At 39.9% G+C, this 15553-nt stretch overlaps 1 protein-coding gene across 2 annotated transcripts in view; it reads left to right on the top strand.

Annotated features, from left to right (window-relative positions):
* Positions 1-4817, top strand: part of LOC117753625 (calponin-3-like) — a 34271-nt gene extending 29454 nt beyond the window's left edge. For both annotated transcript variants that reach the window (XM_034571824.1, XM_034571825.1), the window contains 6 exons: positions 122-243; positions 424-490; positions 748-885; positions 999-1115; positions 2673-2819; positions 3755-4817. In XM_034571824.1, coding sequence (XP_034427715.1) covers positions 122-243; positions 424-490; positions 748-885; positions 999-1115; positions 2673-2819; positions 3755-4096 — 933 coding nt within the window. In that variant the 3' untranslated portion in view covers positions 4097-4817. The remainder of the gene's footprint in view (positions 1-121; positions 244-423; positions 491-747; positions 886-998; positions 1116-2672; positions 2820-3754) is intronic.
* Positions 4818-15553: the final 10736 nt, after the last annotated feature.

Genomic DNA, 15553 nt, shown 5'->3' with positions numbered 1-15553 from the left:
AGGGGTTGCTTTGCTAAGTTGCCTATACTGCAGCTGGATTATAAAAAAATTTTTTTGATACAGATGGATTTTTTTTCTTCCAAAATAGAATGCAGACTTAAAATGATATTTTATCTTTCAGATTGCTCAGAAATATGACCCACAAAAGGAGGAGGAACTGCGTTTCTGGATTGAGGAGGTGACAGGAATGTCTATTGGAGAGAACTTCCAGAAGGGGTTAAAGGACGGAGTCATCCTCTGCGAGTAAGTCCTCTGTGTATGTGCGTGTGTTTGCATGCGTGTTTTTGCTGGCTTTGGTGTTACGATTCAAAATTGTGTTAGCATCACACCGCATGATTCAGTCACAGGCCAATGTCTGATGGCAGAAATTGTGTTCAAATGTATCCCACTGACATGTTCTCATACTTGTTTTCCTTCCTTTAGAATGATTAATAAGATACGACCGGGTTCAGTAAAGAAAACCAACCATTCACAGTTGAACTGGCACAAGGTAATACCTGTTTTGAGCTAGTATCCAGGGGTTTCAATTTAAAACAACTCAGAGGTCAACTTCATAAAGATGACATTCAGCTTCTTTAAGACTAGTTATTGCACATCACGCTCTAATGAAAAGTGTACTCACTCATGGTATTTTCATTGCTTTTTACTAACAGCTTTATATGTGCTGTTATTGCTTGTTCCTGCCTTTGTTCAGGAGACACTGTTCCACCCCTTATCAGTCACACTTTTCTCTGTTGCTCTCTGCAGCTGGAAAACCTTGGGAATTTCATCACAGCTATCCTGGCTTATGGTCTAAAGCCCAATGACATCTTCGAGGCCAATGATCTATTTGAAAATGGGAACATGACTCAAGTCCAGACCACACTGCTCGCACTGGCAAGCATGGTGAGTGAACATACAGTATAGAGGGTCATTGTCTACTGAAGAACACATCTTTCATTCTTATTGGACAAAAATCGAGTGTCGCATCATTCTGATGACCATGTTCTTTCCGTCAGGCAAAGACCAAAGGTGTGGACTCAAAGATTGATATCGGGGTGAAATACGCAGACAAACAAACTCGACATTTTGACGATGAGAAGATCAAGGCTGGTCAGTGTGTCATTGGACTGCAGGTAACTATGTGCTGGTGATTAAGTGCGTCTTGAGGCCCACACATTAACTGGTATCTTAAGACTTAAATACTTTAAGCTGGTGTTATGTAATAGCTAGTGATGCACGATATAGTTTTTTTCCGATACCGATAACCGCTAATTACATGGCCGATACCTATACCGATAATAATTTCAGGTTTCTTAAAAAGAAGTTCATAGCCTGTAGTTTATGCACACCTGAGGATAAAATTGCAAAATATAGGAAGCAAATATGGATGAATTAATATTCCATTGTGAACAAAACAAAAAGAGCTCTGACTCAGTTGTGTGTTCGTTTAGTTTCCTTTTGTAAGTACATCACAAAAGGAAAAAGAGGAAAATTTCTCCTTCAGAAGAACTTAAATTAAATATTTTGACATCTCAAATAAGACATGTCAATGTATTAAAATAGAAATTCAGATAAAATACTGAGCTGCAAAGCTAGTCGCCAGCAGCTTTAAGTTTAAGAGTTTGTAAGTTGATGTTTTCACCTGGTGACTTTAATAAAGATGATGAAAAAAACCCAGCACCGTCTCTGGCTGTGTGTGGGAGACCCAGGTGGCATGGTCTATTGCCACAGGGGCACCCAATGTGGGGCTCCACGCAGCCAGAGACGCGGACCAGCAAGCGGAGATGGCGCTGGTACGGTTGGTGGAGGACTTCGCCGCCGCGTACTGGGAGCACGCAGCAGAGAGTAGACGGTGACTGGAGGCTCTCCAGAGGCAGGCGGGGAGGAAGACAACGCTGATGGAGTGTCTGCGGGCCCGGTCGGGGCCCACACTTGCTCCTGCCTGCCGCACAGAGCTGAAGCCAGCGGCGAGCATGGCTCAGAGTTCCCTAGCAGCACTGCTGCACTGACACTCGTTTTGGCCTTTTTCCCCCCTATTGTTAAAGTTTTTCTTGTTTTTCAATTTGCACATTTGTTGCAAATTGCAATCCTACAGTCACTCTCACAAAGTGTGAAAAACTTCCACAATGGCAACGCAGTTCTGACGCAAACACATCACACTGGTATGGGCAGGAATGGATGAATGACGTCATGAGCGCGACCAGGTTTATCGGATGTTTTATCGGCAATAATTTCCGATTCCGAAATATACATAATATAAAATTCTCATTATCGGGAATAACAACTTAACAAATAGACTCAACATTTTCCTTATAGACAGATTAGTCTCTCCTTACAATCAAACAATAATGGGACTATTAAAAGGCAGTCTATGGTAATACTTAAAGTCGAAGAACTCTTAAAATCACCACTTATATAACAATGGTGCATTAATGGCTAGCATACTAAACCAATCAGCAATTTATGGTTCTACAAGTCCCAAGTTTCTGAGCCTTCACAATGTATCATGTCTCGAGCTGGGATATTTTTTGGGAGATGTACCAAGGGAAAGGTTCTTGTGGAAACACACCTAGTGAAACTAAATGTCAGTGGTTCATTTTAGGCTCATTTTACACAGACAGCCATCAGATCACATGCTGAATGATATGTGATTGGATTTGGTGAGATCTTATTGCTCCTTTTGTCCTCAGATGGGAACAAACAAGTGTGCAAGTCAGGCTGGAATGACTGCTTATGGAACCAGAAGGCACCTGTATGATCCAAAGACTCACACTGACAAGCCCTTTGACCAGACCACCATCAGCCTGCAGATGGGAACCAACAAAGGAGCCAGCCAGGTTAAAACCCAGTCCTCTTTCAATGCTTTTCTTATGGGACAGAGAGGAAACCGCTAGAAGCAGAGAATTGTTTAAATTTTTTTTTTTAAATTACATTTAATGTCTATAGATGAAAAAAGTTTTGGTTTGATTATGCCTCCATGCCGCTCCATGTTTTCCATGAGCCCCCGCTATTGAAAGCGATATTAGATGTGTCAAGGCTTCCTTCCATTTTTATGGGCCATGACTTAATGCTGTGATTATAGTTTATCCAAGTTTTGAGATGCACATATGAGCTAGAACATTAAATATTGACTGTTGCAAATTATTCTTGAAAAATAATTGAAATAAAAAAAAATCACATTGCTGATGGTGCAGAATGAACACCTTTAAAACGTATTATTTTAACTTTCATAACCACGACTGCAAGACAAACAGTAGAAAGTGAGAAAACTTTATTAACTCTAAATTTATTTATTTCTCCTGAGCCACAGCCAGTTGTAAGAATTATTTATAATGAGATGTGGTTCAGGAGTTAGAGTGGGTCGTCCACAACCAGAAGGTCGTCAGTATGATCCCCATCTCCGTCATTCCACATGTGTGTCGGCAGTGTATGAATGATGTGTGATAGAGAAAGTAGCTGCATATAAGTGCTTTAAGTGCTCATTAAGACTAGAATAATATGTTCTATATAAATACAGACCATGTACAATGTTCTAATAATGATTTATTATGTAAGGATGTATACTGGCCCTTTTAAACTGAAATAATGTGACATTACCCCCCAAATTAGTTTTAATTAATCTTGAGTGGTATGAATGACAGATAATCCATCATTGATGAATCATGAACATTCCTAGAGGGAACTTTCATTCTGTTAGAACGGAGCATTTAATACAGTTGTACACTGCTTTCATCATGTTGTAAAATTTGTGACACTACTTGGTTTCCTGCAGGCGGGCATGTCGGCTCCTGGTACCAGAAGAGACATCTTTGACCAGAAGGTGGCGCAACAGCCACTGGACAACTCCACCATCTCCCTTCAGATGGGCACCAACAAGGTGGCGTCCCAGAGGGGCATGAGTGTGTACGGTCTGGGTCGACAGGTCTATGACCCCAAGTACTGCGCTCCCCCAACAGAGCCAGTCATCCACACTAATGGTAGTCAGGGCACTGGCACCAACGGCTCTGAGATCAGCGACAGTGACTATCAGGCCGAGTTCCAGGAGGAGGAGTACCAAGGAGGTTACCATGACAACTACAGCTCCCATTACAATGACCAGGGCATTGACTATTAGTGGTGACCTTCACCTTCAGAGCAGTATTAACAAGTGTATTTTATCTACACAACAGAGCAAGTCTTTTGCTATCCTCACTAGTCTTTTCTCTTGAAGCTCAAGTGTTTTCCTTCTTGACCTAGACTCTTTCATCTGAGCAGCAAAGGTTGTAAGAAGTTGTAGTATCATAGCATATTGAGAAATACAGTGATGACCATGTTTTTAAGCTGAAGAGCACTCTTTTTAATACCCACTTTTTAAAAGATGGAACACTGAAGTAGTTATTACTTTGTTGACAGATGGTCTAGTAGCATTAGATGTGGCTGCTGCATTCCAATGTCTATTCATGGACTGAAACTTAGCTGATCCATTCCCATGTGTAATCCTCAACAAAAGGCTGATTTATGTGCCTTCTCCCACTGTGTTCTGTCTGTATTCATACATCCAGCCACAGTTTGTGATACTGTTATTCCTGATGTCTTTTTTGTACCACATTTAATCGCTAGATAGTTTTTCTTAAAGTGGTGAGCATGTAAATCCTGATGGATATCAGATAGTGCAGATGACCAATTTTGTAGCTAGACTTCCATGTGCCATTACATTACCTATATTTTCATATCTTACCCCTTGTATTCCCAAACAGTATTTATTGTGGTGACTCATTGCAAAACAGTCCACTGTTACATGGTTTGTAAAGAAAATGGTATGTTATGAATAAAACCTTAAATTCTCAATTCTGAAAGCCTGTCTGCACACTATTGTTACGACTGTCTCACATGTCCAGCCATATTGAAAGAAGATGCTACTTTATTGATGGGTTTGTGAATTTGAAATGGATATTAGTGGTTGATTATATGCAACAAGCAGTGACCTGAAGGCAGGTAAGAAAGAGTTATTGGTACTTCTGCTGATATATCTAAAAAGGTCAAATTTAAATGGGAATAAGGGTTATACCTCCACGCTGGTGACAGCCTGTGGACGGAGGCATGTTTTCATCCGTCCATCCGTCCATCTGTCTTATTCTTGTGGACATATTTCAATAAATCATCATGGGAATATTTTTTCAAATTTAATGCAAAAGTTCACTTGGACTGACAGATGAACTGATCAGAATGTTGTGGTCAAAGTTCCAGGTCACTGTGACCTTACAAAACATTTTTGGTCATTTGAATACAACTTCTCAAGAACACATGCAGTGAATTTCTTCCAATTTGGTACAAACGTTCAGGTGGTCAAAGGTCAAGTTCATGGTAACCTCACGTTCTTGTGAACATGATATAACAAGAACAACCATATGACATTTCATCACCTCTGGCACGGACATTCACTTGGATCTAATGATGACTTGATTAGAATTTGGTGGTCAAAGTACATTATTAATCAAGAAAAATTACAGCAGCCAACAAACAAATGAGGCATGTTCTGTAGAAAACACTATAAAAAGGCATGTTAAAAACCATCGAACAAGCCTCTAATCTGCTGCTCTGGGCCTGTTCTTGTGTTGACATCATCAGAGCCTCTACTATCCTTCAGACCAGCCTTATCCAACCAGTTGTAGGATTTCTTGATCTCAGCCACTTCATCATTACTTTGATACATCCCATGGAGGGGCTTGGCCTCTTTCGATATTTTCTTGGTGCTTTCAGGGCACTTTGTCAGCATTTCATCCTGAGGAGCCATCTTCCTGGTCTATAAAAATACTGACCATTTTACCATTTGCCATTAATTCATGTATGCACCTTATCTTGGATTGGGGCTCTGACAGTTACTAATTCTCACACTCGTTCTTTTCTTTGCTCTCAAGAAACCGTCTCAAAGAGTGCTGGACTCTGGGTAGAACCCTTCGTGCACTAAGAGGAGTTTTCATATCCATCAGTGGCATCCATCCAGTCATTCCAACTTACTATTGCAGCAGGGTATCTGATGACTGGTTGGGCATCCTGCATTGCATGGTTTGTTGTGTCTTTCGTTAACAATTAGTTCAAAAGAACAAATCTTATGTTTAAGTGAAATGAACTGAGTCACTTCCTGAAACAATCTGGTCATTTGTCAGTTCAAATGTGCAGACTGATTCAAGTCATTGGTTGGCAGGATACACTCACATGGAGTCTGATTTAGCAGAAGATAAATGGCCTAATTCCTCACATGGTAAAGCCACATGAACGCAAATGCACAACGTCAAGTCCATTGTTATTAAAGACGTCAGCGTGAGACTCATCTGTGCTGCTCAGTGCTGTGATGAGAGGAAAAGACTCATTGAGTGAGTGATCCAAGTCTCATTTTTTTGTTGGAGGAAGGGACCTGAAAGTAATACAGTGTCGGAGTTTGGCGTGTTTGTCAAAGAGACAGCACCTCTAGTTCATGACCAATTCACACAGTTCAGTGTTTCAGTTAAGCAAGTGGGACTCAGTCAGAGCTACAGTGACAGACACAAAAGATTGCTCGGGTGCAGGCCAGCTCAGAAAATACCGGATCCTAAATTTCTAATAGTTTAACTTGAGAAGATAGCATTGTATTAATCCCCGTCGGTCTGTTATCTATCAAACACCACATCTCAAATTACTCAAACAGATGTTGCACTACAAATTCAACTTAGAATGAATCATACTGTAGCGATCAGTGAGCCGGTCGCTCTGATAGGACAACATCTTGCAAGGGCTAAAGGGACTGTTATGTGTTTTGACTGATATTTGGTTGGTGTTCAGACTTGGTTCATGTGGGTTTTGTGTATTTGTGTTTGTTGGTTGGTAGTGTTGTGTTCATTTGAGTTCACTTGTGCAGCCACCGGGACTGTGGGATGTAGTGTCTGTGATGGGGTACAGTTACCTTTCATGTAAAATGCTTGCATGGGTCGCAAGTAAAGTGTTGGAAGAAAGTTCTCTGTGCAAGACTTGTCATTCTCACACGCGCTCGCCACAATACTATAACTGAGAATGGAGCTTCCTGTCTTCAGACATCAAACATATCCATTTATTCTTGGACACTAATGGTTGTCTTCAGTGCTTTCAGTGTTTGTTTGTTTTTACAGTTTTCGTGTTGTTAAGCTGTTTGCTCTCTTGTGAAATAATGACCATTTAAAGAGGCATTAGCAGTTATTTTTAGCGACGGGGTACTGAGCAGAGGCCCCCTTCTTCTGGTTCAATTTAGTCATCTGTCATTGTGATGATTGGATCAAACTCATGTGCTCTGTGGCTTCAGTCAGGCACTGTGGGATTTCAGAAGGTTGGAGACAAAGAATGAGCAGCCAACCAGCTTCATGAGAATGTAGTGGCATTCATTCAAAGCCCCTCCTAACCCCAGACCTTCCCCCACCCCTCAACCCATCCGCTGCTCAGGAATAATCACTGCTTTGTGCAGGACTGCAGAATTCAGGTTGAAAACCAAGAGTCAATTATAGAGAGAGAGTCCAAAAAGCATGGTAACCGCAGCAACTGCAGTGGGCCCTTAAAGGAAAAAAGGCTTGTTGCAGGCTGAAGCCATCCCAGTGGTACACTCCTACTCCACACATGCTGCTAGGGCTAGAAACATTTGAGAGTATTTTGTGCCAAACACTTGCATATGGTAAATACAGTATAATTTCCAGTAGCCCAATGGACAGCCACAGCACTCTTCTGCTGCTACGTCTGTGGCGTCAAACCTGAACAGTTAATATCACTGACTTCTTCCCAAAACCGATGATGTGTACAAATGTTTGAGGTTTGGAGAGTAATGCTGACACTGTTATTTTTGTCATCATTCTTCATATGAGAGCCTGCAATTGGTGCCCACATTTGCACTTCTCCCATGTTATCATTTTCTTATTGTATTCAGGTTTTCAGTTGGAACCTGTTAATTGGAGAATGCAGTGAAACATGGTGGCTGCTACTCGTCCTGCAAATACAGCAACAGTACACTCACTGTGTGCAGAAACCCTCTCAGCCTGGAAGGCCTGAACTTTATTAGTTTGGGAGTTCCTGCTTTCTTTCTCCTCGGGCTGTAATTTGATGCACCTCTTCACAGGGAGGGAGTGGGAGGAGGTGTGCAGTTTTCTGTGAGGCACATACGTATGACTGGGAAGGTGAGAGGGTGGAGGCAAACGTTTGATTTCCTGCAGCAGACAGACTACTTATCATCCTGAGCTATGGTCCCATATTCTCTACTTTTGGGAACCAGTCGCGTCTTGGTATAATGTTTATAGATACAGTATTTTACTCCACCAGTAAGGCAAAAAAAATGCATATCTCACGAATCACTCATCTTATTGGCATCACACTTGACACTCAAATTGGGTGCGATTTGGACACGCCGTAGTTCAGTATTAATAAAATGTGAATAAATAGCTTAGCAGTCAATGTGGGTAGAACAAGTTGAACAACAATATCAGATTTATTCACAATTGCATTCAGTAGTTTAGGTTTTGCTGATGTTATTGCAACAAGTCCTCCAACCTTACAACTCATATGGGACCCTTGTTGTCATAGTAACTAGGAGTATACCAGTAGTAGGTCTGGTAAGGTGTAGACTAAAAGTACTAGTTTTAAGGGAAGATTGTGGTTTGGGTTCAAATAACCATTTCAAAGACAAGAGGACAAAACAAGAGGACCTTCATCATCATTGTCGTAATAACCCTAACCTCCCTCCTCCTTACTTTGTCTCTCATACTAATATCCTCTGTCATCTCCTTTTACTACTGTCTGCCTCTAGAGGTAGATAAACTAGTTTATGACAGTGGAGCAAAGCTTTTTGGATCTTTTTATGTTTAAAAAAAAAATCTTTCTAATGATCTATCTATTCCACTATTCATTCTTGTAGAAGGGTCTCAAAAAATTGTTTTCATACTTATCATTATTTAACTTGATATGCTTAATATTTAATGTTTATTACTCAAGAGATCTATGTGTATGGAACTCTGTGTCTGGACAAAATATAATGAGGCTGTAGTCTGCTGTATGCTCTTTACTTGATGGCTTTTCAAAGGCAACATGATACATATACTGTACAATGCAAGGCGAATGGGGGAGGTCAAATGAAAAATATAATCTACATCAGAGGAGTTATCTGGAGCCTGATATTGTTATGGACTTTTGATGGGGATTCATGTGGCACCCCTGTTCTGACACAATACAAACTGCAGCTGGGCTGTTATATTTCTATATTTCCATCCATTAGCCAAACCCCCCCAGAAGCCTCAGGTTCACTCCGCATCAGTTCTATCTACATATTGATTAATCACACATTTGTTAGAAATATACTGCACTAAAGTGTGTTTGTTATTTAACACATCTATCCTTTAATCACAGAGAACCATATGCTCATAAAAGTCAGCCTAAATGCATGGAAATGCAGTGATGACTTCTGAATCACTCAATGAATATAATAAGATTTTATTTCTAAATGACATCATTCTTAACAAAATAACTTGTTTTAAAATTTTAGCAAACGTAAACAGGGGTCTATCTTTTTATCTACTTAGAACTTTACAGCTTTTCAAGTGTGGACAGAAACTGTAGCTATTCACAAAGATCTGAATGCAGTAGTTTTAACAATCAGCTGTTCGCCCTCTCTCCTTAATTCTTCCAGATCTTTCCACCCCCACCCCCCCCCCAGCTCTGCTCAGATGAGCCACAGTTTCGTCTCCAGCTGAATGCTCCGATGGTATTTACAGTTTGTTGTGTAATCAATGGCTCAGAGAACAATGGGCCTCGCACACATGTACACACACATAAGTCTCTCACCATTTCTGTGAGAGGTTCAGGTTTGAAACTGCTGTTATATTGTGTTTCCTTATTGCTCGTAAACAAATCATAAATCAATCAATGTCAACAGAAAATGTATCTGCAACAGCAAACTTTGAAGAAGATTCAAATGAATGAAATTGTCTGGTGCTCCTGTTTCCTGGCTCAGTGTTGAGTGAAGTCAAAACCCAAATCTTTCTTAAAGGAGCGTAACTAACTTCTAGCTCTATAACTACTAATTATTTTTTGTTACCCATTATTGGAGGCATTGTAAAATCGTAATGTGCTTTTCAGATCCTTTTCTTTACAGCCACTTGCTAGTTGAGGATACACACTCGACTAGCAAGTGGCTGCAAATGGGTCGCCCCACTAGAGCTGCACCCAGATAATTGCCAAAAGTAGGATTTTCTAACTTCAGGACAGTGAAAGTGAGCAATAAACTTAAATCTAAGGTCCAAGATAATATCTATATCATGATGTATTAATGTTGACAGACAGACTCCGACATCCCTGGACTGTTTAAAAAGGGCAGGATGGCTCCATGGATTTATACAATTAACTCCAGATTCAGAGCATCTGCAGCGTTAGCAGGAATCCTTTCCAGTTTCTTTTTCCAGTCTACAACTGTACAGTGTTGGAGAGTCTTTGTCCACTGCAGCCTCACACATCTGTTCTTGGCTGACAGGAGTGGAACCTGATGTGAAGACTATCCACCTCAAGGCTGTGTTCATTCTGTAATGCTTCTCTGCTCACCACAGTTGTAAAGAGCGGTTATCTGAGTTGCTGCAGCTTCTTTGTCTTCTCCAACCAGTCTGACCATTCTCCTCTGACCTCTTTCTTTAACAAGGTGTCTCTGTCTACAGAACAGAAGATCAGCAGTTTCAGAAAAAGTCAAACCATGCTGATTATAATGCCACATTTCAAGGTCAAGCTGTATCTGCAGGATTTATCCACTGCTGCCACATAATATCTAATTGTGTTCAACGATTGTAAATTTCTCAAGGCTTTTGGTCTTTGTCTTAACCTGGGCTAATATAATATATTCCAGGCCCTTTTAATTTCATCACTGTAAGAGACATGCTGAGGTTAAATTAATGTGACGTTTTTTTTTATCTCTGTCTAAGAAATAAATCTGATGTATTTCTACAACATCAGTGTGTTCTGTTAGTCATAACATCAACATGTTTGAAACCTTATACAAAACCAAGTCTCGCTGTCACAAAATCATCTGTATGAACTTCAGACAGATTCCTTTTATACTCGCATGAAGAATTTGATTACATTCCCTCACAGTTTTCTAAGACAATAATAGAGATAATTGAATTACTAATAATTTAACCTCACCATTACACCTACACTGCCTTCACCCTTACATGTGCACTTTCACATGTTGCTGGAAAACTGAACAGTGCAGATGACGGATGGATAATGACAGAGAAAACCTGCTGTGAACAACATCACAGCCATAGTTGTATGTTGCAGTGAATGTTATTCTGTGAAGTTGTAGATGTGATTGTAAACTAAGGATGTATTCAGGATGTACAGGATGGTGTATACAAAGGGAAGTGAGGCCAGTGTAGGAGTTCAATGGCAGCTTTGGTGCTGAGTTTGTGATGATACTGACCTCCTGTGGATTTTCTTCAGAATTACTATTTTACTTCAGTCAAGGGAACAAGTCTTTCCCATGACTGATGAAAAGATGTTTGGGTTCTTTGGGTTCAGGAGGCAGACACAATCTCTACATTTATGGTAAGGCTTAAAACCTTCCTCTTTGATAAAGCTTATAGTTAGTTCTTGCTCAGTTGAGCCCTGAACCATCCCTTAGTTATTCTGCTATAGGCCTAGAGACTGCCTGGGGAACTCCATCATGTTTTATAATTTTTCATATGACGAGTCCAGTGTTTGTATTTGCTTCATCTCTATGTTTTGAACCAAAGACAAAGGGTTGCAATCCAATTCAGTTTTATTTGTATAGCGCAAAACCATTACTTACATTATTTCAAGGTCTTACACAATTATGGAGAAACCCAACAGTTCCCACAATGAGCAAGCACTTTGGCAGATGTGGAGCGAAAAACTCCCCTTTAACAGGAAAAACCTCAAGGAGAACCAGACTCAACCATCTGCCTCGACTTTTAAGGGAGCAGAGTGAGAGGAGAGAGAGACCAGGAACAGTTGAGTAACCATCATATTTAAGGTCTGTCAGACTGGTTGTTATAATGAAAATAATAAGAGAGATAGATGTAATAATGTTATTAATGATAGCAGCACCAGTTAATAATAATAATAAATCGAATGGAATGATTTGATCTCCATGTGCTCTGGAATTACACCACTAGCCAGAGCCTGCAGACTCTGTGTGCCAAAGTCTGAGAAGATATGTGGCCGAAGGACTTTCCTGTTGTTGACAAATACAAACAACTGACTGACTACTTAAAAACAGGAAGCACTGAATCTCTGTCAAATAATATAATTACATCATAATAAAATTGTTAGAAATGATGAATCAGTCAGGTGTGATGCAACAGCAAATGTGTCAATAGTGTGACACATTTTCATCATTTACTTTAACCATACACAACATAACCTGATGTAAGATGATGAAAATTTGTCATCTCATGAGATAGTGCTATATTTACTGTATATTCTTTAAAATGAAAACGATAAGGACAAATCTACACAGAACTCACCCAAAGATACTGATGGTGTCACTTTACCCAAACTAACCTAAACCTAATCCGGAAACCTCCCTCTCTCCCTTGATAATCACCAAAGCAAACAGACAGTTACCCATCACAATTGTATTGTCTTAATATTTTCTTCATTATAACCAGTCTGACGGAACTTAACTGTGACATTGACACTACTCTTCATGTTCTCCCCTCTCTCTCTCTTTTCTCTCCCCTCTGCTAGGTTTCTCTATAATTTTGTATGGTCTTGCCATACTACTTAAGTGCCTTGAAACAATAATTTTATGATTTGGCCCTATACAAATATAATAGAAGTTAATTTAATTTGTATTACCTCTTACAACAAGTGTTCATGTATCCAGTAAAATGACACATCTGTAAATAATTTTTGATCCGAAATTCTGAGGAAGTTTCCACCACAAGCCAATGTAACTAAATTACTCAGCATCGACTTCCGTGTCACGTCTCAATGTTTCAATCCTCCAGAATCTTTCGTCATTTGTCAAACTTAGCTGATCCATTCCCATGTGTAATCCTCAACAAAAGGCTGATGTATGTGCCTTCTCCCACTGTGTTCTGTCTGTATTCATACATCCAGCCACAGTTTGTGATACTGTTATTCCTGATGTCTTTTTTGTACCACATTTAATCGCTAGATAGTTTTTCTTAAAGTGGTGAGCATGTAAATCCTGATGGATATCAGATAGTGCAGATGACCAATTTTGTAGCTAGACTTCCATGTGCCATTACATTACCTATATTTTCATATCTTACCCCTTGTATTCCCAAACAGTATTTATTGTGGTGACTCATTGCAAAACAGTCCACTGTTACATGGTTTGTAAAGAAAATGGTATGTTATAAATAAAACCTTAAATTCTCAATTCTGAAAGCCTGTCTGCACACTATTGTTACGACTGTCTCACATGTCCAGCCATATTGAAAGAAGATGCTACTTTATTGATGGGTTTGTGAATTTGAAATGGATATTAGTGGTTGATTATATGCAACAAGCAGTGACTTGAAGGCAGGTAAGAAAGAGTTATTGGTACTTCTGCTGATATATCTAAAAAGGTCAAATTTAAATGGGAATAAGGGTTATACCTCCACGCTGGTGACAGCCTGTGGACGGAGGCATGTTTTCATCCGTCCATCCGTCCATCCGTCCATCCGTCCAATTCTTGTGAACATATTTCAATAAACCATCATGGGAATATTTTTTCAAATTTAATGCAAAAGTTCACTTGGACTGACAGATAAACAAAAACATACAAAACATTTTTGGTCATTTGAATACAACTTCTCAAGAACACATGGAGTGAATTTCTTCCAATTTGGTACAAACGTTCAGGTGGTCAAAGGTCAAGTTCATGGTAACCTCACGTTCTTGTGAACATGATATAACAAGAACAACCATATGACATTTCATCACCTCTGGCACGGACATTCACTTGGATCTAATGATGACTTGATTAGAATTTGGTGGTCAAAGTACATTATTAATCAAGAAAAATTACAGCAGCCAACAAACAAATGAGGCATGTTCTGTAGAAAACACTATAAAAAGGCATGTTAAAAACCATCGAACAAGCCTCTAATCTGCTGCTCTGGGCCTATACAAATATAATAGAAGTTAATTTAATTTGTATTACCTCTTACAACAAGTGTTCATGTATCCAGTAAAATGACACATCTATGAATAGTTTTTGATCTGAAATTCTGAGGAAGTTTCCACCACAAGCCAATGTAACTAAATTACTCAGCATCGACTTCCGTGTCACGTCTCAATCTTTCAATCTCCAGAATTTTGTCATTTAGTGTTTAGTGGAAAATCACTAAATTATAATTCTGTCAATGATGGTCTTTTTGTCATGCCCCTCCCCCTTCTCTCTCTCTTTTGTGTGTGTGTGTATCAATCAATCAATCAAATTTTATTTGTATAGCCCATATTCACAAATCACAATTTGTCTCATAGGGCTTTAACAAGGTGTGACATCCTCTGCCCTTAACCCTCAACAAGAGTAAGGAAAAACTACAAAAAAAACTTTAACAGGATAAAAAGAAGGTAGAAACCTCAGAGAGAGCCACATGTGAGGGATCCCTCTCCCAGGACGGACAGAAGTGCAGTAGATGCCACGTGTAATGGAGAACATCAGAAAGAAGGTCGGGGGACACATGACACACGGAGCTTCTCTTCCCAGCTTCTCCTTCCTCTTCTCAATCCTGATCACATCAAATAAATTCATATCTCATCAATACATGTTACTGACTTGACTTCTTCCCCGGAGTCCCTTTGCCTTATCGTCCGCAGATCCAGGGCCGCAGCTGTGGCCACATCGTGGATTATGATGGTGGATCCAGTATGACGGATTCTGTATCGTCTTGGCATCTGATAATGGTGGTGGACCACAATCGAGGTGGCAGCTGATGATGGATCCTGATGGCGGCAGTGGACAATGACTGTGGACTATAGTGGCATCCGATCTTGATGGTGGATCATGATCGTGGTGGCTGCTGACCATAGACTATGATTGCAGCAGGACTGCTGGATATATAGTATTTCTCCTCAGATACTCGACCATTACTGACAATAATCCATCAATTCATTGACCTTCAGTTATGCTTCAAAATGTTTATTCTAATCAATGCTGCTAAAACCTTCATCTTTCTGATGTTCTCCTTTACACATGTCATCTATTGCACTTCTGTCCGTCCTGGCAGAGGGATCCCTCACATGTGGCTCTCTCTGAGGTTTCTACCTTCTTTTTACCCTGTTAAAAGGGTTTTTAGTAGTTTTTCCTTACTCTTGTTGAGGGTTAAGGACAGAGGATGTCACACCTTGTTAAAGCCCTATGAGACAAATTGTGATTTGTGAATATGGGCTGTACAAATAAAATTTGATTGATTGATTGATTGAAAGATAAGGGTATTTGCAGCATTGACACTTTGTAGCATAACTGAAGGTCAATGAATTGATGGATTATTGTCAGTAATGGTCGAGTATCTGAGGAGAAATATTGTATATCAAGCAGTCTTGTTGTAATCATAGTCTATGGTCAGCAGCCAGCAAGATC

Source organism: Hippoglossus hippoglossus, chromosome 20 (genome assembly GCF_009819705.1).
Source record: "Hippoglossus hippoglossus isolate fHipHip1 chromosome 20, fHipHip1.pri, whole genome shotgun sequence".
Taxonomy (NCBI): Eukaryota; Metazoa; Chordata; class Actinopteri; order Pleuronectiformes; family Pleuronectidae; genus Hippoglossus; species Hippoglossus hippoglossus.
Note: the sequence above shows the minus strand (reverse complement) of the source record. Positions and strands in the feature narration are given on the sequence as shown.